This window comes from Somniosus microcephalus, chromosome 7 (assembly GCF_052327205.1).
Source record: "Somniosus microcephalus isolate GS21.2 chromosome 7, FLI_Smic_1.0, whole genome shotgun sequence".
NCBI lineage: Eukaryota > Metazoa > Chordata > Chondrichthyes > Squaliformes > Somniosidae > Somniosus > Somniosus microcephalus.
This window is the reverse complement of record NC_140993.1, coordinates 96,532,130-96,557,637: the sequence shown is the minus strand read 5'-3', so window position 1 is coordinate 96,557,637 and position 25,508 is coordinate 96,532,130. Positions and strand designations below refer to the sequence as shown.

Genomic DNA, 25,508 nt, shown 5'->3' with positions numbered 1-25,508 from the left:
CCAAACCGGAACTTCACTCGCGCCGGCCCATTGTGCGCCGGGCGTCCCGAGCGACTGTGAAGTGGAACGGTACACAGGCCAGCCGGGCCGGGGGGAGCGCTAATTAAAGGGCACTTACCCAGCAGTATAAAGGCCAGCCATTTTGCAGCATTCACTCTTGTGCAACGGTTTTTTGGACAGAGACCAAGGAGGAGAGTTTACTGCTTTGGACCAACACTTGGACAGGTATTTTTGGCTCAGGCCAGAGCTTACCAATTATCTTTGCCTTCATTCAGAGCTCAGTGTTTGCCAGCATATAATGGGGGCTGCATTGGGTGGCAACGCAGAATTTCAGCCTTATGCCAGAAGGGCTTACAGACGCCGTGAGAGAGTGGCAGCCCTGGCTAGACGCAGAGGGGGCAACAGGCGTCGCCAACTGAGGCCTTACCCACTCAGGGTATACCGCCCGCAGACCTCCTATCTGACCACGTCTGCCGCGATGTGTGTTAGGAGGCTGCGATTCCGAAGGGAGGTGGTTGCAGACATCTGCCGGCTGCTTCAGAGAGATCTGCAGCCACAGCTGATGCGCAGGATGTCTCTGTCGGTGGCAGTGAAGGTGACGGTGGCTCTCAACTTCTATGCCTCCGGCTCCTTCCAATCCGCTACTGGGGACATCGCTAACATCTCCCAGTTCGCCGTGCATTGCTGCATCCGCCAGGTGACCGAAGCCCTTTTCAGAAGGAGACATCAATTCAGCTCCTTCCCCATGACCCTGGACAAGCAGCAGCAGCGTGCAGTGGGGTTTGCAAGAATAGCGGGCTTCCCCATGGTGCAGGGCGCCATTGACTGCATGCATGTGGCTTTGCGGGCACCTCTTGAGCATGCCGAGGAGTACCGCAACCGGAAGGGCTACCATTCCCTCAATGTACAGCTGGTGTGTGACCACAGGCAGCGCATCCTAGCTGTCAATGCCCGCTTTCCAGGCAGCAGCCACGATGCCTTTATCCTGCGACAGACAACTGTGGCTGACATGTTCCAGGCACAGCCTCCCCCAAGAGGATGGCTTATCGGGGATAAAGGCTATCCTTTGTGTACCTGGCTCATGACCCCGCTCCGCGCGCCCACGACCCCTGCTGAAGAGGCATACAACGAGAGCCATCAAGCGACGAGGAACCTCATAGAACAAACAATCGGCGTGCTCAAGCAACGGTTCCGCTGTCTCGACCGCTCCGGGGGAGCCCTCCAGTATTCGCAGGATCGAGTCTCCCAATTCGTCGTCGTTTGCTGCATGCTGCACAACCTGGCTATCCGCAGGACTCAGGCACTGCCACCTCACGTTGGACCACCACCTCAGGAGGAAGAGCATGAGGACGATGAGGAGTACCAGCCCAGGAGGGACGCACAAGGTCCAAGGGCCACCCGTCGTCGGCTTATTGAACGTCACTTCTAGGCCCCCTGTCAGGGAATGGCTTGTGCCAATGACAGAACATGATTGCAGCCGCTCCGCAAGCCCTCAGCCGGTTAAGGCAACAAACACTTCAAAGATCAAACATGGACAATGTGAATAAATAAAATGCTTTATTGTACAAACTCTGGGCCCTTCCCACATGAAAACCAAAAACAGATGAAACCCCCAAAAAACACTCAAACACATTACTCGCTCCCACAACCTGGGGAGGATTAACAAAATAGGGCAACTAAAATGGCCGTCATTCTCGGCCTTCGTCCAAAACAAACATCACATCGGCCTTCAAAAAACAAACATCCAATTCTCGGCCTCAAGAAACAAACACAAATGGCCACACATTCGACTATTTGGCCCGCTATGGCGATGCCTTGGCCATCTTTGGGTGGCCCCTGCCCGCCCTGCTGCTCCGCCTCAAAGTAAGGCCATTGGCTGCTGCAAGGCTGGGGGCAGGCTCCTGAGGGGCACGTCGTGACGGCAGATGCCCTTGGGGGTCGGCCTAGTCGAGGTCTGGCTGTCGAGCGGCCGGCTGTTGATTGTTGCAGCTGGCCAGCATCAGTCGCTGCAGCAGCTCCTGGCAGCTCCACTGGGGGAGTGGCAGTGGCGGCTGGAGGAATGGCGGCGAGCTGGCGGATGGCAGGCGCTCGCTGGTCGCCTGAGACACTGGCACTCGCCCGGGCCAGCACTGCAACATTCGCACCAATCTGCCGAGGGACAGGCCGATGTGCTGCTGCAGCGCGCCGGGTGCCCTGGCGATGCCTGGCTGACACCGCGAGTGTGGCAGCAGTGAGTGCCCGTGTTGACCTGTTCACTGACCGCAGCAGAGCAGCCAGTGACTGGACGGCACCACTAATCACCTGGCCAGTCGCTGACAGATCTGCCCGGTATTCCGCCCGACTGGTGGCCTCTAAGGGCCCGAACTCGGCCACACTCCGAGAGAGCGAATCGATGGACTCAGGCAACCGTGCCACTGCCGCCATGAGCTCCGTGTGCCGGCGCTCCGAGTCCGTGGACAAGTCTTCGAGGCGTTCCATCTCCTCGGCGAAGAGCATCTCCTGACTGGAGGCCGGACTCTCCCTCTGGGGAGAAGGTCGCCGAGCTGGCCGACCCTTCCTCCGTTGCTGGAGGCCGCTGGGCCCAGCAATTGGACTCCCCTCCGACGCATCCCCCCTCTGGGGAGAAGGCCGCCGAGCTTCCACCCCCCTCCCGCCTTTCTGCAGCACGCAGGTCCCAGGAGCTCCCCTCCCCTTCGACACTTCCGCCACGCTGCCCTCCAGGGAAGACGTGTCCCCTACATTGGCCTGAGTGGCCGTGGCGGAGGGTTCCCCTGATGGGCCGCCTTCCTCTTGCTCCTCCTCCTGCTCCTCCTCGGAGGGTCTGTCACTGGCAAGTTGAGGGACCTCCTCTTGACCATCTGAAAGCAGGAAGGCACAAGAGTAGCTTTAGAGTGAGGCGAGGGCGTCAGTGCGGGATGCATGAGTGGTGGCATTCAGCGCATTGGTCGGACAGTGGCAAAGGATGTAGATCTGATGCGCAAGTGGGACGAGAGAGGTGCAAAAGGTGATGTCCTTACCATTGCTGCCCAGGACAGGGTCGGCGTCTCCACATGCAACGGGCCCAATCACCCGGCCACCCATGAGGCGCTCCACGCGATGTTGCAGGTCGGTGAGTGGCTGGATATGGGGTCGGCCTCCCCCGGTCGCAGTCCGGCTCTTGCGATTATTCGCCAGCTTGGCCTGCAAGAGAAAGGACGGCCTCTAAGTACAGTGTGTCGCCGTGATCTGGTGTGCACTGCCTCCCATGGTGGAATAGCCTGGCCAGTGTGTCGCCATGATCTGGTGTGCACTGCCTCCCATGGTGGAATAGCTTGGCCAGTGTGTTCAGTGCAGAATGTGCAATTGATGCTCATGCCTGTGCCATAGCTACTGGATGAAGGCTGGCCATTAGAGCTTTCAGGTCCCTTTGCCCATAATGTGAGGTGCACATGCAAGGATGAGGAGGTCATTGGAAAGGGTACTCACCCTGACAATGCGTGTGAGGTCATTTAACTTTTTGCGGCATTGGGCACCGGTCCTGGGGACGTCGCTGTTGGCTGACAGCTTGCTGGCGACATGCCTCCAGGCTCTCCTGTAGACGCGGACCGTCGCCTTCTTGCCATTGTCCGGGTACAAAACATGGCACCTCTTCTCCACAGCAGCAAGCAGCACACTCAGATCACGCTCTGAGAAGCGCTGCGCACGTTCACGGGCCTTCTCCATGTCTTCAGGCGCTATTTGGGTCCAGCAGCAGTGTTCAGGCCTAGCTGGAGGGCTCCACTATCCAGGGCGTGGCAGCAGACACAGCCGACCCTTCCCCCTTAAGAGCTGGCCGGCGCCAGTGTGTCTGCTGTCAGTCACGAGATGGCCGCACCTGCGCTGCGCCCGGCCTCGGCGCTATCGATCACCACCTCCGGCTTAGCGCCCAAAGAGAGGCGTCCAGCAGCAGTTTTAGCGCTCGCCCGAACTAGTAGGGCGAAGCTAATGAATATCGGAGAAGTGGCCTAGATTTGGCGGCGGCCGCAAACTTTAGCGGACGCCCCACTTTAGCGCCCCAAAAGTGGCGTCAATGAATTTCTAGGCCTTTGTGTCTTAATGCGAGGAGCATTCGTAAAAAGGTGGATGAATTAGCTGCGCAAATAGAGGTAAACGAATATGATTTGATTGGGATTACGGAAACATGGCTCCAGGGTGGCAAAGGCTGGGAACTCAACATCCAGGGGTATTCAATATTCAGGAAAGATAGGCAAAAAGGAAAGGGAGGTGGGGTAGCATTACTGGTTAAAGAAGGGATTAACACAATTGTAAGGAAGGATATTAGCTCTGATGATGTGGAATCTGTATGGGTAGAACTGAGAAATACCAAGGGGCAGAAAACGTTAGTGGGAGTGGTATATAGACCTCCAAACAGTAATGCTGAGGTTGGGGATGGCATTAAAAGGGAAATTAGAGAAGCATGCAAAAAGGGCACAGCAGTCATCATGGGTGACTTTAATCTACATTTAGATTGGGCTAACCAAATTAGTAACAATACTATGGAGGAGGAATTCCTGGAGTGTTTACGGGATGGTTTCCTGGACCAATATGTCAAGGAACCAACCAGAGATCAGGCCATCTTAGACTGGGTATTATGTAATGAGAAAGGATTAATTAGCAATCTTGTTGTACGAGGCCCCTTGGGTCGGAGCGATCATATGATCGAATTCTTCATTAAGATGGAGAATGAAGTAGTTGACTCAGAGACTAGGGTCCTGAATTTAAATAAAGGAAACTACGATGGTCTGAGGCGCGAATTGGGTAGGATTGATTGGGGAATGTCACTCAAAGGGTTGACGGTGGATAGGCAATGGCAAACATTCAAAGACCACATGGATGAACTACAGAATTTGTTCATCGCAGATTGGCATAAAAATAAAACAAAACAGGTGACTCAACCATGGCTAACGAGGAAAATTAGGGATAGCTTAAGATCCAAGGAGAGGCTATATAAATTGGCCAAAAAAAGCAGTAATCCAAAGGATTGGGAGCAATTTAGGATTCAACAAAGGAGGACAAAGGGATTAATTAAGGGAAAATAGAATATGAGAGTAAGCTTGCAGGGAACATAAAAACTGACTGTAAAAGCTTTTATAGATGTGAAGAGAAGAAGATTGGTGAAGTCAAGCGTAGGTCCCTTGCAGTCAGAATCAGGGGAATTTATAATGGGGAACAAAGAAATGGCTGACCAATTAAATACATATTTTGGTTCTGTCTTCACAAAGGAGGACACAAATAACCTTCGGGAAATGTCGGGGAACATAGGGTCTGATGAAAGGGAGGAACTGAAAGAAATCAGTATTTGTAGGGAAATGGTGTTAGGGAAATTGATGGGATTGAAGGCCGATAAATCCCCAGGGCCTGATAATCTACATCCTAGGGTACTTAAGGAAGTGGCCCGAGAAATAGTAGATGCATTGCTGATCATCTTCCAACATTCGATGGAATCTGGAACAGTACCCATGGATTGGAGGGTAGCTAATGTTACCCCACTATTCAAAAAAGGTGGTAGAGAGAAAACGGAATTACAGACCGGTAAGCCTGACATCGGTAGTGGGGAAAATGCTAGGGTCCATTATAAAAGATGTAATAGCAGAGCACTTGGAAAACAGTGACAGGATCGGACAAAGTCAACATGGATTTACAAAAGGTAAATCGTGCTTGACTAATCTACTGGAATTTTTTGAGGATGTAACTAGTAAAATAGATAAGGGAGAACCAGTGGATGTGGTGTATTTGGACTTTCAGAAGGCTTTCGATAAGGTCCCACATAAGAGATTAGCGTGTAAAGTTAAGGCACATGGGATTGGGGGCAAGGTATTGACTTGGATAGAGAACTGGTTGGCAGACAGAAAGCAAAGAGTTGGAATAAACGAGTCTTTTTCCGAGTGGCAGGCAGTGACTAGTGGGGTGCCGCAGGGATCGGTCCTTGGATCCCAGCTATTCACAATATATATTAATGATCTAGACAAGGGAACTGGATGTAATATCTCCAAATTTGCAGACGACACAAAGCTGGATGGGCGTGTGTGCTGTGAGGAGGATGCCGAGAAACTACAGGATGATTTGGACAGGTTGGGTGATTGGGCAGAAGCATGGCAGATGCAATATAACGTGGATAAATGCGAGGTTATCCACTTCTGGGGTCAAAAACAGGAAGGCAGATTATCTGAATGACAATAGATTGGGAGAAGGGGAAGTGCAATGAGACCTGGGTGTCCTTGTGCACCAGTCGCTGAAGGTAAGCATGCAGGTGCAGCAGGCGGTTAAGAAGGCAAATGGTATGTTGGCCTTCATAGCGAGAGGGTTTGAGTACAAGAACAAGGATGTCTTGCTGCAGTTGTACAGGGCCTTGGTGAGACCACATCTTGAGTATTGTGTGCAGTTTTGGTCGCCTTATCTGAGGAAGGATATTCTTGCCTTGGAAGGAGTTCAGCAAAGATTCACCAGGCTGATACCTGGGATGGCAGGAATGACGTGAGGAGAGATTGGGACGATTGGGCTTGTACTCGCTGGAGTTTAGAAGAATGAGAGGGGATCTCATTGAAACTTATAAAATTCTGGCAGGACTGGACAGACTAGATGCAGGAAGGATGTTCCCGATGGTCGGGGAATCCAGAACCAGGGGTCACAGTCTAAGGATAAGGGGTAGGCCTTTTAGGACAGAAATGAGGAGGAATTTCTTTACCCAGAGAGTGTTGAACCTGTGGAATTCTCTACCACAGAAGACATTAGAGGCCAATTTATTAAGTATATTCAAGAAGGAGTTGGATATATTTCTTAAGGCTAAAGGGATCAAGGGGTATGGGGAGAAAGCAGGGACCGGGTACTGAACTTGGATGATCAGCCATGATCGCATTGAATGGCGGAGCAGGCTAAAGGGGCCAAATGGCCTACTCCTGCTCCTATCTTCTATGTTTCTATGTTTGAGATTTCACCTATCCATAAGTTATGAAACTCAAAATTCAAGTATTGAATACCAACATGACCATTAAGACAAACTTTGAACCCACTTTGATCAATAGCTGAAATAACTTGCATGGCAGTTTTGGAGTAATCACAATACGCATCTGCAGTGTACCTTGCCAAGGTGGCCAAGTACCCGGCCTCAAAAATGAGTTATAATATTCACAGTAAGTATAATAATCCAACTCTCCTAGAAAAAAATCCCAATTTAATTAAAATTAATTCAGTAGTACAGCTGTCAACTGTATTGTGTATGTCAAATGCAAACAGAGTCCCAAACCATTCCAGTTTACCCCCACTGTGCAGAATTCTTGAATGAAACAGAACAATGAACTAACCTGCATTCCACAACTTGTACTATTGACTCCAGAACCATTACGATTCTACAGTTGATTTTAATTAAAGCCAGTCCTTTTAAGTATAAAATCTTGATCAGGCATTAACAAGTTCCATTTTGGAATGGCTCTAGACAGCAGCATGTAATCGTTAGATGCGACAGAAAAAGTGAAAGATAACTGCTATTACTGTTTTTTCATGTTTAATGGCAATGAACGTCACAAGGTTCAAGAAAGATAAAGAAAAAAATTCCCAATCCTCCTCCTCTCGTGCTCTCTCTCTCTCCTTCCCCTCTTCCCCAGACAAGGTTGCTGAGTCGGGCAATTGGTTCCTTTAAAAAAGAGCTAGATCGCTATCTGTTGAGAAGCAGGATTAAGAGTTAGAGATGTTTGACAATATTGTTTCGGTTTTGTTTTAGAAGGCAATTAGTTTTCTAAAGTAAGGGGATTAACAAGTGGTATAGGAGGGGAGGGAAGTCCACAATAGAATAATTATGCATGTGTCTGGAAAGACTTTCCTTGATGGGATGAATGGCTCTTTCTTGCCCTGAGTTTTCTAATGAAATAGTACTATCTGAACCCACTTTCAAACTAGTCTTTTAAAAAGTTATTGGTCTCGATCAGCAGCTAACTTTGACAGCTCTTGCTTAAAATTAAACATAAGCAACAATTTCATTGTGTAGCATGGTCAAGCTGCATAAAAACCACTAACCAAAATACTTCAGCTCCCACAGCAGCAATCTTCTTTAACTTGTTGCAGTCATAAAAGGTTTGATTTTTCAAAAAGCAATTGGGCAAGCACTTTGAAATCATACAATACATAGGAACAGGTGTAGGCCATTCAGCCCGAGCCTGTCCTTCCATTCTATTAGATCATGGGAGATCTGTACCCCAACTCCATTTTGTTTTTACAAAATATTAAAAGCGGTAATAAATATTTACTCAAGCTATTAAACTTTGATGTTTGCTTAAAAAACTAAAATGTATAGAATGAGCAGGTTCAAATATCTTTCAATTAGATGGCCTGTAAATTGTAGAACATAAGAATTAGGAGCAGGAGTAGGCCATACGGCCCTTCGAGCTTGCTCCGCCATTCAATAAGATCATGGCTGATCTAACTGAACTCCACTTTCCAGTCCGATCCCATATTTTAAAAAAATATATCAAATTAACCTAAAAGTTAGTTCCCTTAAGTATAAGCAATTTTTAAAAACTATTACCATCTTTCTAATAGTCTTGTTCCCCTTCAATAGCCAGCCCAATCTGATTGGGGGGAAAGGACTTAGGGGAAACTGGAAAAAAATCTCCATATTCTCACCGATGTCCAGTTTGTGAAGTACACAGGGGTTAGGAGGTCTGCTACAAGTGCTTCTTCCATCTCCCCTGAGCAAGGGCCTGCCTGTCACAGCTTGATCCCCTATTGGTGTTTGCCAAATGCTCTCTGTACTTGTGCTCAATCAGGTGGCATTGGGGGTGTTGGTAATATCATCAATCCTGCATCTCTTGTGTCATACTATAGCCGTAGTCCCTGCTTCATTACTGTTTGGGGGTCTGTGGAAATTTCACCATGACCCAGCTTCTCTCTCTGCCTTCAAACAGCTTACCATTGCCCTTCACCTCCAGCAGCTGAAACGGACACCAAACCTACACAAACAACAAATGTACCGAGATCCCGCATCTGCATCTTATCTTCTGGAAAAAGTTACAAATTATATATCACATAATAATTTAGACATCTAAAAGCTGAAATTCATATCAAACAATTACCCTGCCTTACTGTGGTAAACCACTGTTTGTATTCCACTGTGTACATGCCTCGGCTGACTCCTCCCACAAGTCCTAGTATAAAGGTGACTGCTCCCGAGCCCTTTGTATTTCTGGACCGGTCGACCACTCGAGGCAGACCTTCATTCTTTTGTTAATAAAAGCCTTTAGTTACTCTCTTAACTCTCAGTCTTTTATGAGTAATTGATAGCGCATCACTTACATACAATGAGGCAACATAGGCAGAGTATTTCTGATGCTCACTTCAATTTCTCCTGCTGAATGTGTTGGTACAAGTATACAGTACACCGATAGAGCTCAAACAGACAATCAGAACATCTGGAACATAGTGGCTTTCAGATGCTTCATATTCACTACAAATCAAATCATTCTTTCCCTTTCTGGAATTGCTGGTCTTGTCCAGCACCTTGTCCTCACTGACTGCTATTAGCTGCCGGTCCTCAAATGCTTTAAATTTAAAATTCTTAGGTTTAAATCCCTTCATAGCTTTGCCCCTTGAACTCTGCTCCTCTAACTGACATCCTGTGCATCAACCCTCTCTTTGTCCCATTATTAGTTGCCATCTGGATCCCATTCCCTGGAATTGCCACCCCCCGCCTCACTCTCCTCCTTCAAGACCTTTCCTAAAACCCACTTTTGTCCAAGCTCTTGGTCACCTCTCCTTATCTTTTGGGTCATCAACTTTCCTCATGTATCTATGAAATGTCTTGGGACTTTTTCCCAAGTTGAAGGTACTCTTATAAAGTTGCTGTTGTTAAAAACCATAAATTTACACAATTCTGGAGAATAAAATCTACACATTGATAAAGTGCAATTAAAATAAATCTTACACTAAATTTGAAGCCACAGACATTATTCTGCCTGTACATATTACTAACTTTTAAGAAAAACTTTGCTAAAGTTAAAGTATCTCAAATTGCTTTACACAGTTTTGAAGTCCTAATTTTTATCCTCTACTATTATTCAAATGTACCAAAGTGGCTTCTTCACTTCTGTTAACTCCAAATCAAAAAAGGTAGGAATTAGCAGCACAACACCCATATCAAGTTAACATGCAACTTTGGTATCTGAAAACATGTACGATTTCTTCTACTGAAATTAAAACCATTTCTTCTACTGAAATTAAAACCAAAGACTAAAAATCTAGAACTACAAACCTACACAATGTGGTTGCTGGGGCATTAAAGCTTTAATGTTCAGATGAAATACTTTAATCAGTAAGGGAGACCAAAAATGATTTACATAACAGGATACATCTGCACAGCGACATTGCTACCTAGTTCCCTTACTTTCCGAAAGATGTTTGACCTCAACCACACTTTAAAAAAAAAAAAAAAATAAGAGTTGGTCCGCCTATTAGAGTGGAGTGAAAAATCAATTTTAATTGGAGCTCTACAAATAAAAGGAGATATAGAATATTACATAGAAACAGGCTGCTGGGCATATCAAGCCTGCGCTGGCGTTTTTCTGCACCCACCTTCTCGTCTCATTCCCTTTAACCTTCAACAGTCCCCTTTTTCTAGCAAATATCTAATTCTCTTTTAAACTAATTTATGGAGTCTGCTTAACCAAGAGTTTGTGGCAGATTCTTTTCTAACCCTCCCTTTTGTCCTTGTGCCCTCGTTAGTCTCACTAACCAGTAGAAATAATCCATCGCTTTATCAAACTCTTTCATAATCTTGAAGGCCTTGATTGGGTCACTGCTTAACCTCAGAGTCATAGAGTTATACAGCACAGAAAGAGGCCCTTTGGCCCATCATGTCCACGCCGGCCATCAAGCCCCGTCTATTCTAATCCCATTTTCCAGCACTTGGTCCATAGCCTTGTATGCTATGGCGTTTCAAGTGCTCATCTAAATGCTTCTTGAATGTTGAGGGTTCCTGCCTCTACCACCCTTTCAGACAGACAGTGAGTTCCAGATTCCAACCACCCTCTGGGTGAAAAAGTTTTTCCTCAAATCCCCTCTAAACCTCCTGCCCCTTACCTTGAAACTATGCCCCCTGGTTATTGACCCCTCTACCAAGGGGAATAGTTCCTTTCTATCTACGCCCCTCAATTTTGTACACCTCAATCAGGTCCCCCCCCTCAGCCTTCTCTACTCTAAGGAAAACAACCTCAGCCTGTCCAGTCTCTTCATAGCTGAAGCGCTCCAGCCCAGGTAACATCCTGGTGAATCTCCTCTGCACCCTCTCCAATGCAATCACATCCGTCCTATAGTGTGGCGACCAGAACTGCACACAGTATTCCAGCTGTGACCTAACTAGTGTTTTGTACAGTTCCATCATAACCTCCCTGCTCTTGTATTCTATGCCTCGGCTAATGAAGGCAAGTATCCCATATGCCTTTTTAACCACCTTAGCTACCTGTCCTACTGCCTTCAGGGATCCATGTACATGCACACCAAGGTCCCTCTGATCCTCTGTCCTTCCTAGGGTCCTGCCATTCATTGTGTATTCCCTTGCCTTGTTAGTCCTCCCAAAATGCATCACCTCACACTTTTTAGGGTTAAATTCCATTTGCCACTGTTCTGCCTATCTAACCAACCCGTCTATATTGTCCTGTTGCCTGAGGCTTCCCTCCTCGCTATTTACCACTCCACCAATTTTCGTGTCATCTGCGAACTTACTGATCATACCTCCTACATTCATATCTAAATCATTAATGTACACTACAAACAGCAAAGGACCCAGCACCGATCCATGCGGTACACCACTGGACACAGGCTTCCAGTCACAAAAACAACCTTCAACCATCACCCTCTGCCTCCTGCCACTAAGCCAATTTTGGATCCAATGTGCCAAATTGCCCTGGATCCCATGGGCTCTTACCTTCTTGACCAGTCTCCCATGTGGGACTTTGTCAAAAGCCTTACTGAAGTCCATGTAGACTACATTAACTGCGCTACCCTCATCCACACACCTAGTCACCCTCTCGAAAAATTCAGTCACATTGGTTAGACATGATCTCCCCGACAAAACTATGCTGACTATCCTTGATTAATCCTTGCCTCTCCAAGTGGAGACTAGTTCTGTCCCTCAGAATTTTTTCCCAATAATTTCCCTACCACTGATGTTAGGCTCACTGGCCTGGTTTATCCCTACTACCCTTCTAGAACTCTAATGAAAAAAAAAATAGCTTTTGAAGTTTCTCTTCATAAATGTAACTCTTTAGGGGGAAAAATTCGGTATCGCCCCATTTGGGGTGCCATTATTGGCGGTGCGCAAAGTTTAGCGCCTGGCGCTAATTATCGCCTCCGACAGCAAACTTAGCTTTTATCGCCCCTGGAGGTGATTGGAGCGCTAAATCAGGCGCTTCACACCTGTCTTAAGGCGCAAAGGCCGAGGAGTGAGGCACTACCTCAGAGCGCTGGCGAAGCAAGGAAGGGCAAATCAAAATAAACCTGCAAAGTGCTGCTCAGTACTCAAAACTCCTTCACACAGCGTTGAATCTCTCCAGAAGTCAGTCTCTCTCTTTCAGAATGCGTGGTGCAAAAATGTCACCGACAAAAAAAGACAGGAAACGGTCACCTTTAGATAGCGCTCCCCTAGTCCCTTTCTGACAGCTTTACGCTCCCCTCAACCCTTCGTTGCTAGTGGCAGGCGGTAAGGCAGGGGGCGCCATTCAATATCTGGTCCAGGGCGCTAACGGGGCGTTGCGCACTCGACTGACGTCATAATCTGCCGGCGCAGGAGACCGTGGTGTGAGTGTTTAGCGCCGCCGCAAACATCGCCGCGCCCGGCCTCTAGTTGCTTTGTGCCCCAATTGGCGCCCTCTTAAGGCGCTAACGGGAGGCGCAAACAACTGAATTTTTCCCCCTTAATCCTTTGTTAACAACCTAGTGAATGTACACTGCACCTTTTCCATTGCTTTTATATCTTTCCAAAAATGGGGTTCCCAAACCTGCCCACAATACTCCAAATGCAACTTAAGGTCAAAGGTAAGCATGCAGGTGCAGCAGGCGGTTAAGAAGGCAAATGGTATGTTGGCCTTCATAGCAAGAGGATTCGAGTACAGGAGCAAGGATGTGTTGCTGCAGTTGTACAGGGCCTTGGTGAGACCACACCTGGAGTATTGTGTGCAGTTTTGGTCGCCTTATCTGAGGAAGGATGTTCTTGCCATGGAGAAAGTGCAGCGAAGAGTCACCAGACATACTTGGGATGGCAGGAATTACGTATGAGGGGAGATTGGGTCGATTGGGCTTGTATTCGCTAGAGTTTAGAAGAATGAGAGGGGATCTCATTGAAACTTATAAAATTCTAACAGGACTAGACAGACTAGATGCAGGAAGGATGTTCCTGATGGCAGGGGAGTCCAGAAGCAGGGGTCACAGTCTAAGGATAAGGGGTAAGCCATTTAGGACAGAGATGAGGAGGAATTTCTTTACCCAGAGTGGTGAACCTGTGGAATTCTCTACCACAGAAGGCAGTTGAGGCCAATTAATTAAATATATTCAAGAAGGATGTAGATATATTTCTTAAGGCTAAAGGGATCAAGGGATATGGGGAGAAAGCAGGGACAGGGTACTGAATTTGGATGATCAGCCATGATCGCATTAAATGGCGGAACAGGCTCGAGGGGCTGAATGGCCTACTCCTGCACCTATTCTTCTATGTTTCTGCTGTCAGGCTCTCTGCCCCCCTCGCGCGCGCGCTCTCTCTCTCTCTCTCTCTGCCCCCCGCTCGCGCTCTCTCTCTGCCCCCCGCCCCCCGCTCACTCTCCGCCCCCCGCTCGCGCTCTCTCTCCGCCCCCCGCTCGCGCTCTCTCTCCGCCCCCCCGCTCGCGCTCTCTCTCCGCCCCCCGCTCGCGCTCTCTCTCCGCCCCCCGCTCGCGCTCTCTCTCCGCCCCCCGCTCGCGCTCTCTCCGCCCCCCGCTCGCGCTCTCTCCGCCCCCCGCTCGCGCTCTCTCCGCCCCCCGCTCGCGCTCTCTCCGCCCCCCGCTCGCGCTCTCTCTCCGCCCCCCGCTCGCGCTCTCTCTCCGCCCCCCGCTCGCGCTCTCTCTCCGCCCCCCGCTCGCGCTCTCTCTCCGCCCCCCGCTCGCGCTCTCTCCGCCCCCCGCTCGCGCTCTCTCTCCGCCCCCCGCTCGCGCTCTCTCTCCGCCCCCCGCTCGCGCTCTCTCTCCGCCCCCCGCTCGCGCTCTCTCTCCGCCCCCCGCTCGCGCTCTCTCCGCCCCCCGCTCGCGCTCTCTCTCCGCCCCCCGCTCGCGCTCTCTCTCCGCCCCCCGCTCGCGCTCTCTCTCCGCCCCCCCGCTCGCGCTCTCTCTCCGCCCCCCGCTCGCGCTCTCTCTCCGCCCCCCGCTCGCGCTCTCTCTCCGCCCCCCGCTCGCGCTCTCTCTCCGCCCCCCGCTCGCGCTCTCTCTCCGCCCCCCGCTCGCGCTCTCTCTCCGCCCCCCGCTCGCGCTCTCTCTCCGCCCCCCGCTCGCGCTCTCTCTCCGCCCCCCGCTCGCGCTCTCTCTCCGCCCCCCGCTCGCGCTCTCTCTCCGCCCCCCGCTCGCGCTCTCTCTCCGCCCCCCGCTCGCGCTCTCTCTCCGCCCCCCGCTCGCGCGCTCTCTCCGCCCCCCGCTCGCGCGCTCTCTCCGCCCCCCGCTCGCGCTCTCTCTCCGCCCCCCGCTCGCGCTCTCTCTCCGCCCCCCGCTCGCGCTCTCTCTCCGCCCCCCGCTCGCGCTCTCTCTCCGCCCCCCGCTCGCGCTCTCTCTCCGCCCCCCGCTCGCGCTCTCTCTCCGCCCCCCGCTCGCGCTCTCTCTCCGCCCCCCGCTCGCGCTCTCTCTCCGCCCCCCGCTCGCGCTCTCTCTCCGCCCCCCGCTCGCGCTCTCTCTCCGCCCCCCGCTCGCGCTCTCTCTCCGCCCCCCGCTCGCGCTCTCTCTCCGCCCCCCGCTCGCGCTCTCTCTCCGCCCCCCGCTCGCGCGCTCTCTCCGCCCCCCGCTCGCGCGCTCTCTCCGCCCCCCGCTCGCGCGCTCTCTCCGCCCCCCGCTCGCGCGCTCTCTCCGCCCCCCGCTCGCGCGCTCTCTCCGCCCCCCGCTCGCGCGCTCTCTCCGCCCCCCGCTCGCGCTCTCTCTCCGCCCCCCGCTCGCGCTCTCTCTCCGCCCCCGCTCGCGCGCTCTCTCCGCCCCCCGCTCGCGCTCTCTCTCCGCCCCCCGCTCGCGCTCTCTCTCCGCCCCCCGCTCGCGCTCTCTCCGCCCCCCGCTCGCGCTCTCTCTCCGCCCCCCGCTCGCGCGCTCTCTCCGCCCCCCGCTCGCGCTCTCTCTCCGCCCCCCGCTCGCGCTCTCTCCGCCCCCCGCTCGCGCTCTCTCTCCGCCCCCCGCTCGCGCTCTCTCCGCCCCCCGCTCGCGCTCTCTCTCCGCCCCCCCGCTCGCGCTCCGCCCCCCGCTCGCGCTCTCTCTCCGCCCCCCGCTCGCGCTCTCCCCGCCCCCCGCTCTCTCTCCGCCCCCCGCTCGCGCTCTCTCTCCGCCCCCGCTCTCTCTCCGCCCCCCGCTCGCGCTCTCTCTCCGCCCCCCCGCTCGCGCTCTCTCTCCGTCCCCCGCTCGCGCTCTCTCTCCGCCCCCCGCTCGCGCTCTCTCTCCGCCGCCCGCTCGCGCTCTCTCTCCGCCCCCCGCTCGCGCTCTCTCTCCGCCCCCCGCTCGCGCTCTCTCTCCGCCCCCCGCTCGCGCTCTCTCTCCGCCCCCCGCTCGCGCTCTCTCTCCGCCCCCCGCTCGCGCTCTCTCTCCGCCCCCCGCTCGCGCTCTCTCTGCCCCCCGCTCGCTCTCTCTCTCTCTCTGCCCCCCGCTCGCTCTCTCTCTCTCTCTCTGCCCCCCGCTCGCTCTCTCTCTGCCCCCCGCTCGCTCTCTCTCTGCCATGGTGTGGAGATGCCGGTGTTGGACTGAGGTGGACAAATGTAAGAAATCACAACACCAGGTTATAGTCCAACAGCTTTATTTGAAATCACAAGCTTTCGGAGCACCTGACGAAGGAGCAGCGCTCCGAAAGCTTGTGATTTCAAATAAAGCTGTTGCACTATAACCTGGTGTTGTGTGATTTGTTACATTTCTCCTTTCTTAAATAGTGGGGTTACATTTGCTACCTTCGAATCCGCAGGAACCGTTCCAAAATTCCATAGATTCTGGAAGATAATAAGCAATGCATCCACCCACTATCTCTATAGCCACCTCATTTAAAACCCTCAGATGTAGGCCATCAGATCCTGGGGATTTATCAGCCTTCAGTCCCATCCAGTACTATTTCCTTACTACTACGAATTTCTTTCAGTTACTCATTCTCACTAGACCCTTGGTTCTCCACTATTTCCAGAATGTTTTTTGCGTCTTCTTCAGTGAAGACAGATACAAAGGCCCCGATTTTCTGCCAGCCGTTGGGCGGCTTTCCAGGCAGCCGAAAATCACCGAAAAAGAGGGTCGCGACCCCCCCCCCGCCTGATTCCCCGCCCCGTCCGACTTTCGGACCGCTGTTTCTCCGCGACCCGCTTCAGTCCCGCCCGCCGCTAGCGGGACTGGCCGTCGGAACACAAATGACCAATTATTACCTTGTTCAAGTAGATTTTGAGGGGCCGTTGCGATTTTGGGGCTTTCCCCACGTGAAACACGCCTGCGGGGAACCCCGCTGATGAGACCTGGCGTGAAAACGGTTGGCTTGCTTGCTTGCAGCTGCAGGTCAATGAGGACTGAAGAGATTTAAACAGGCAGCATTTGCAGGCCCTTGTTGATGAAGGCTTGGGGGAACTTTTTGAAGGCTTAGGCACAGCTGTAGAAAGTTGGAGCCTCACACACTTCTCCAGTGAGCTCCTGGGAAGCCCCTCTCACCACCCTAACTCAGCGCCTCCTCAATGGAGGCATCTGCCAGAAGCATGGGAGGCCTTTGGTACCTTCCCTTCCTGGCATTAGAGGATCTCCAACAGCAGAGGAGGCTGGAGCAACTCCAGCAACAGCATCACCAGCAGGCTGCGGCTCACCCACCTGAGGCAGCACAGGCCAGAAGGGGTCAGCGCATGGAAGGCCGTCGGCGCAGGAGATACCCCCTAAACAGGGTGTACAGACACAGGGTCAGCTACCTCAACATGACTGAGCAGCAGTGCCAGAGGCGGCTCCAACTTTCGCGAGAGGTTGTGACTGACATCTGCGCAATGCTGCGGCAAGACCTGGAGCCCAGAGCAACAGGTCCACACTACTTGCCAGTGGCCATCAAAGTCACCACCGCACTCAACTTTTATGCCTCAGGCTCCTTCCAGGGATCAGCAGCAGACATCAGCGGCATCTCCCAGGCTGCCGCACACACATGCATCATGCAGGTAACCGATGCCCTCTTTGCCATCATGCACAATCACATCCATTTCACCAGGGATCGCGCAAGTGTGAGGGCGCGAGCGCGTGGATTCGCTCAGCTGGCAGACTTTCCAAGGGTGCAGGGCGTCATTGACTGCACACTGTGGCCCTTAGGGCACCCCTCTGCAATCCAGGAGTTTTTGTCAACTGCAAGGGCTTCCACTCCCTTAACGTTCAGCTGGTGTGTGACCACAAGGAGGTGATTTTGCATGTTTGTGCCAGGTTTCCTGGCAGCTGCCATGACTCCTTCATACTGCGCCAGTCTACTGTGCCTCCGCTATTCAGTCTGCCAAACAAACTTCAGGGACGGCTACTTGGAGACAAGGGATATCCCCAGCGCTCTTGGCTAATGACGCCGCTGAGGAGACCAGCCAGCGAAGCTGAGGAGTGCTACAACTCCAGCCACATTACCACCAGATGCATTATCGAGCAAACCATCGGATTGCTGAAGATGCGCTTCAGATGCCTCGATAGATCAGGTGGAGCCCTACAGTACTCATCAGCCAGGGTCTCCAAAATCGTTGTGGTATGCTGTGTGCTTCACAACATGGCACAGCGTCGTGGCTTGCCGATTCCGCAGGACCAAGAGGCTCCTCACAGAGCCGCCTCGGATGAGGATGATGCTGAGGAGGAGGAGGAGGACAGAAACGAGCATCCTGCAGAGGCCCGCCAACCAGCGGCACCAGTGCGCGAGAACATTGCTGGGCGGAATGCAAGGAACGCACTCATCCTGGGCAGATTTGCGTAGCCTGGTACATCAAACACTGCAGCCTCACTGCTTCTTAACTGACCATGGACAGTGGCCCATGCCTGCACTTTCCAACAACTTTGACCAGCTTGCAGTCATCTGCAAGTTATCCTAAGGCCTCTATGTGACATCCCCATTCGCCAAAGGACAGACGCCATAACTGCAGCAGCTGGCACCAGATTTTTTATGTACAGGAAAATGATGGCATTAAAACTAGTTACAAGACTGGATGGTGGAATAGTTATGTGAATGTGAACATAGAGAGAGACGGAATGGGTAAGGGTGCATGGATGTGACTGTGAAGTGGGATGTGGAAGAAGAGATTGCTGAAGCTGAGTGCTGTTGGGGAAAGGCAATGGGGATGAGGTTGAGGGTGATGGAAACTTCATACTTGCTTTCCCTGTGCGGTGAAGGTCATGGAAGCGCTTCCTGCACTGCATCCAGGTGCGACGGGTAACACCCAGAGTTTACCTCTGCTGCCACCTCCATCCAGGCAGCCGTGGACTCTTTGGGAGGCTTCTTCCTCCCTGAGCGAGGGTAGAGGACCTCCCTGTGGGCCCTCACCCCATCCACCAAGGTCTGCAATGACGTCTCGTTGAATTTGGCCGCAGCTCGGCCTCTGCCACTGGCAGCAGCTGGTGCAGGCTCCTCTGCCATTGTGCAAGAGTGGTTGAGAAGCTTGCTGGACACTTTGAAAGCACCACGAATGAGGACATCATACTGTGGGGCTTTCTGACACGAATTGGACAATTAGCAAGGCTGCCCACATGCTGGGAATTAATTGGCCACTTGAGGGAAAATTGCGTGGAGCTGGCTGACATTTTTTTGTGTGTCAGAAACCCCACATTCGGTGAAACCCGACCATTTCCCACACAAGCCAAAAATCGGGCCCAAAGTATTTCACACAGACAGAAACACAGAAATCACACAGAAACCCCACAGTGCAGATAGAGGCCATTTCGGCCCATCGAGCCTGCACCGACACATATCCCAGCCGATCCCCGTAACCACTACACCAACACATATCCCACCCTATCCCCGTAACCCCACGTATTTAATCCCCCTAACACTAAGGGTCAATTTATCATAGCCAATCAACCTAACCTGCACATCTTTGGACTGTGGGAGGAAACCGGAGCACCCGGAGGAAACCCACGCAAATACGGGGAGAATGTACAAACTCCACACAGACAGTCACCCGAGGCCGAATTCGAACCTGGGTCCCTGGCGCTGTGAGGCAACAGTGCTAACCACTATGCCACCGTGCTGCCCCAATATTTCTCTGCCATTTCCTTATTCCCCATTATAATTTCTTCTGTCTCAGCCTGTAAAGGATCCACGTTTACTTTAGCTAATCTTTTCCTTTTTACATACCTATAGAAGCTTTTACAGTCTGTTTTTAGGTCTCTTGCGAGTTTACTCTCATTCTATTTTCCGTTTCTTTATCAATTTCTTGGTCCTCCTTTGCTGAATTCTAAAATCCTCCCAATCCTCAGGCTTACTGCTCTATTTGGCAACATTATGGGCCTCTTCCTTTAATCTAATACTATCTTTAATTTCTCATTAGCCACAGACGGACCATTTTTCCCAGTGTGTTTTTATTCCTTACAGGAATGTATATTCATTGCGAATTATGAATTATTTCTTTAAATGTTTGCCAATGATTTTCTACTGTCATATCTTTTAATCTAGTTTCCCAACCTACCTTAGCCAACTCACCTCTCATACCTAGTTTGCTTTGTTCAGATTTAGGACTCCAGTTTCAGACTTAACTAAATCAATCACCCTCAAACTCAACATAAAATTCTATCATATTATGATCACTGCTCCCCAGAGGCTCCTTTACTACAGGGTTATTAATTAACCATGTCACTGCACAATACTAGATCTAAAATAGCCAATTCCCTAGTAGGTTCCTCAACATACCTCACGGTAGTCTATATTTCTATTCTTGCCATTTGCCAAAACATATCCATCAAGTTAACACTTTGTGTTTTACCTTTTACAGTCAGAGGCTATTAATGTAAATCATTTGGAGCTCAAAACTTACTCTGAATAATTATTTTGCTCAATTTATTCAAAAAGGGCACTTCCCAAACTGCTCAGATAAAACCACACAACCTGTAAATGTTTCAGACTATTTCTATTCTATGAACAAGGCTAACTCTCCAACTCTATTATAAAGTCAAATTGAGGTCTACACCAGTCTGCCTTACAAGTAGAATGAAAGGCAAACACATTATTCACTTTATACTAATTCTTGCACTTAAGATTTTATCTTCTAAACCAACATAAGGAAACAGCAATTTCTGCTGAGGGCAACATTGGCTGGCATCACAATACTTATTCAAATGAAAATGTGTGATCTAATTCTCAAGATTTCCCTCCACACACATAAATATCTCAAAAATGTACTTGTGTAACTCCCTAGATGTGTCAGTTTTGTAGAAGTAATTAGTTTGGTTTGTAGAACATGTACAATTTATACAGGAGAGTGAATTAAGCAAAGATGGGGAAACTGTGCAAGCAGGAAATTTCCAAATGTGCAATTTCTTCAGCCTCAAATGTAACTAATGTTACTGCATAGTGTGACTAGGAAAGGTCTGTAACAGCTCAGCCTGCCCAGTCAGACACTATTTGGGGGACCCAAGCCAAGCCGCATTCTGCCATGCGCTCCACTTATTTTGCCACTATAGGCATTTTCAGTTGATGGCTACAAGTGAAAACCTTGTCTCAGGAGTTCCTCTAATGGCAAGTGTTGCCAGGCAACTTATACAGTAGTATTTGTGCCACCAGAAGCAACTTTATACTGTAAGTATAAAGTGAGACAACAGTGTTAGATTTCAGTAATTTGCAGTTTCTGCCTTTTCTCTCAGAGACAGAAGAAAACATATGTATTTCTATAGCACCTTTCATGTCCTCAGGACCTCCCAAAGTGTTTCACAGCTAATTAGTTATTTTGAAGTGTAGTCGCTGTTGTTACATAGGCAATGGTAATGTTAAGTTTGTAAATTAACCCTTGCAAATGTCCAAATGCCAAATTAGCCTGAACTCCTCTCAACCATTGGTTTAAGGCCTGAAGCAATTCAGAATCCCGAGAAGACAGAAACACATAAATCTCTCAAAAAAAGTTGCTGCCCCCAACTCCCCATACTTGGCTCATCCTTTAATGCGATGGTTTTGCATACCAACCATAGGCAATCAGAAAAAATTGGAAATAGATAGCTGCACAAGTGTCCGTCCTGCTTGTGCACGCGTGAGTATTTTCAGTTACTATTTCTTTGATCCGTCCCACTTACAGGTCAAGGTAGGTGGGGAGCCCTGGGGAACTGCTGTGTATGAACAACCAACTAGAGGAAGTCAGATCAATGGTAATTACTTTTGAAGCCACTCTATAGCAAAAAAACAAAACAAACAGATTTTACGAGTCAGCAGGAAAAGGGACAACAGTAACCCAGTAAATCCAACACCCAAAACTAAATGGGATATTAAAGGTTAAGTTTCAAATGAACTGAGCCACTTATTTCACCAAGTACACAGCGACAGTTGCAATAAGTAAGGATATGTATAAAATCAGTACACATACAAAAGTCAAATATAGCTTACTGTGAATTTTGCTCTTTCTTCCATAACTTCATATCCCAACATAGTAGGCGTAGCAGGTCGGTCTTCCCAGATTGTTGATTCAGTCTCTTTCTCAGACTCCACAGGTCTGGAAGAGTATTCAATAGAGGAGTTTGCACCATTCAGTTTAGTTCTTAGTAAAGGACTATTATGTGTCAAGTTTGTGGAAGCTAGGTGCTCAGAGGTAACTGTCTTTCTAAATCCACCAGAATGCAAATCGCCTACTTGATCTTTTGATGAATTTGAACTGGTGGATACACTGTCCAAAGACTGAAGTGAAGAACTCCTCCGACTTCGACTTGCAGCTGTCCCGGAAGAGGAATTCCCTACAGGTATGGGCACAGGGACAAATGAAGTGGTCATCCTTCTGCTGGAATCAGTTTCTCCCGGCCAGGCATAAAGGGGGCAAGTCAAGTTTGCCTCTCAAACTATAAAATCAAGAAGAAAAATTAATTCAATTTTAGAACCACAAAAATGTACATGCTGGTGATGACTAACTTGGAAGTGTGCAGAGAAGTTCCTTACATTAAAAGTTATATAGTCATAATAAAGATTAAAGCTACAGCCAAATTTAACTTGAATGATTCATATCTGAAATTAATTTATTTTTATATGTGAAACATTACAACAAAGCACCCAAAGGGGAAACAGAATATACTGAAACAGAATTAATTTCAGAGACCTGAAAGAACTCATTACTAAGTTACCACTGTCTATCCAAGTATAACCATTTTCAATAAAGGTAAATATTTAGGATTAAAAAATGGTATTTTGGCATTTTAGATATAGGAACAAGAATAAACTTTTTACTCTATAACTAATGCTAGAGGGGTTGCAGAAGCAAGCATTATAGTGATCCCTGGCATTAGACAGATGAGCTATAAAGGAACATACGGGGCCTTTCAGCCTCAAAAAGCAATGTCTCAGAGGGTACAGAAGTATATGATACTTAACAGAATAGAAAGGTAAATTTGAAACAGTACGTTTTGGTACACCCGAGCAGGACAAGGAGGCAAATGTTCAAGATTGTAAAGTGCAAGTTTAGAACAGATGCCAGGAAGTATTACATAAAGAGCACTACATTGCTGCAATAACTTACTGGGAATGGTGGTTTAAATCAGGACATTTGACTCATTGAAGAAACAGCTAAATTATGAGAGAGGGGGAGGTAGGATTGGTTGTCTAGCTTGTGATAGGTCAACAGTAAAACAGGTATTGTAGTTCACAAAAGTGACGACAATTAATGCACATGCATCTGTACTCAATCTCTAATTGCCATGAACAAACTTGTACACAAACAGCAACGCACTAGGGAAGGGATACGATTCCAAGTGATAATGGACCACACCAGAGAAGTCACATGACATGCAATAATTTTTCACTGTAGCATTAATAGTGCAATCCACTTTTTGCAGTCACTCCCCCACCTCCTTTTCTGAAGACCATTCACACAAGGATACAGTTTCACAGGTGGCCTTCCAGTAACTTGCCAAATAGCCATTTTTCAAATATGAATCTGTGCAATGAGCATCATGGGTTATTTAACCATGCCCCTCATCACAGCAAGGCAGGACCATGACTTATCCAAATTTCACATACTTTCTAATAGATGCATGCATTCTGGACAATTTGCTTCTCCCTAGCAAAAGCCAGTCATAGACCACATCTATCCCCCAAGTGCAGATCAGGTAACTCACCAGACTAAACATCAAACCCAGTTCTTTTCAGTTAAAGATAGAAAGAACTTAATGCCTTTTACAACCTCAGGACACCCCAAAGCACCATACAGCCATTTACATACTTTTGAAGCGTAGTCACTTTCATAATTTAGGAAATGCAGCAGCCAATTTGTACACAGCAAAATCCCACAAGCAGCAATGAGATTATGACCAGATAATTTGTTTTAGTGATGTTGGTTGAAGGATAAATATTAGCTCGGGTACCAGGGCGAACTCCCCTGCTCTTCTTCAAAATAGTGCCATAGGATCTTTTAATATTAACAACTTGCATTTATATAGTGCCTTTAACATAGTAACCCACCCCAAGGCACTTCACATGAGCGTTATTAAACAAAAATTTGACACCAAGTCACAGAGATATTAGGATAGGTGATCAAAAGCTTGGTCAAAGAGGTCAGTTTGAAGGAGCATCTTAAAAGGAGAGGGAGGAAGATAGGTTTAGGGAGGGAATTCCTGAACCTAGGGTCCAGGCAGCTGAAAGCACGACCAGCAATGGTGGGACAATGGAAATCGGAGATGCGCAAGAGGCCAGAATTGGAGGAGTGCAGAGGTCTGAGGGTGTAGGGGGATTAGGGAGGGGTGAGACCATAGAGAGATCCACCTATGCGAGCAGGCTAGGCCTCTGTTTAACGGCTCATCTGAAAGATGGCATCTCCGACAGTGCAGCACTGAAGTGTCAGCTTAGATTATATACGCCAGTCTGTGGAGGTGGGACTTGAACCTACAACCTTCTGACTCAGAGGCGAGAGTGCTACCAACAAGCAAAGATTAACACCTTAATAGATGGCTTACACCAAAGTGCATTTTCTCATCCAGCAGACAAGCGCTTGGCTGAGCCATCACCTCAACCTCCTACATTACCCCCTTACACAGCTGCATAAATACACACATACATGCCATTTTATCAAAACCCTAAAGCTTTAGTTAAATCACAACACGGGGGAAAACACAAAACGAACTACTCACGGAAGAGAAAGCAAAAAATCAGACTGTAATTGGGCTAGTTCATTTCATTCACAAACGTGTAAAACTATGGACGTTAACTTGCAGTACAAGTAGAACCGCTGCATTAAAAGGTGTTTACATGAAGTTAAGCCACCGACGTAGTGCATTCAAGAATTTAATTTAATATATAACACTAGACATTCCCCAGGATTATATCCGTATTTCGATGCAATTCTACAGTAATGGAGCCCAGCGATAGGCGGACCAATTCCCTCAAGCAAAGTAGAACGAGATTTTACCAACCAACCTCCAACTCATTCGCGCGAGTTTACCAAGGCGTTTCGGTCACTGCGGCTCCGTCTGGGTCAACAAGCAGAGCTCGTTTCGTGTGACCGCCTCGGGCCGCGACTCGCTGCAGTGAGTGACCCCCCAGCTCGCTCCTCAGAACGTCGCCCGGGAGCAGGCTCGCTCCGCAGAACGTCGCCCCGGAGCCGCAGCGCGCGGGTGTGCTGGGAACAGAGGGAAGCAGCTGGTGTGCAACAAACAGGGTCACGCGCTGAGCCTGCAGCACCAGCTCAAGCTCCAGCGAAAAGCACTGCATTGGCCGGCCGGCCGGCCAGCCGCGACACCCCCTCTTGCAGTCACAGACGGGAGGGGATTACCGAACCCCATTACACTTACTGCTGGAAACAAGAAACCACCACTCTCCGAGCTCTTCCGATCACCGCCTGCTTCTCTCTCGCTGCTGCGTCAGCACGTCGCCGACGGCAACTCTGCGAACAGCGCGTTGGGCGGCGTGCGACTCCATTCACCGTGTGATCTGCAGGATCCAGACAACCTGAGAGGCGGCTGCTAATAACTTTGCCTAAAATGAAAGGGAGGTATGGGAGCGAGTGCCTCCTACGCTAAGGAGTAGTATATACATTGAGAAAAAGATACATTAATGATAGGGTTGCCAACCCTTCAGAATTGCCCTGGATTCTCCAGGAATTAAAGATTAATCTCCTGGGCGCTGCTTCGAGCAACCTGGGAGAAATATCATAA

The 25,508-nt window shown here is 49.6% G+C and overlaps 1 protein-coding gene across 5 annotated transcripts in view; it reads right to left on the bottom strand.

Annotated features, from left to right (window-relative positions):
• The window catches only part of LOC147114804 (sorting nexin-16-like), a 67,499-nt gene extending 42,252 nt beyond the window's left edge, over positions 1-25,247 (bottom strand). The window contains exons 1-2 of one of the 5 annotated variants that reach the window (XR_015078995.1): positions 25,146-25,246; positions 21,763-22,208 (exon numbers count right to left, since the gene is read on the bottom strand). Coding sequence is in view for 4 of the 5 variants with exons in the window: in XM_085992763.1 (XP_085848889.1) it covers positions 21,763-22,143 (381 nt within the window). In the remaining variant the exon portion in view is untranslated. Of the gene's footprint in view, positions 1-21,762; positions 22,209-24,485; positions 24,663-24,771; positions 24,882-25,145 lie in introns of those variants that run through there. The other 4 variants (XM_085992763.1, XM_085992760.1, XM_085992761.1 and 1 more) reach the window with 4 other exon arrangements.
• Positions 25,248-25,508: the final 261 nt, after the last annotated feature.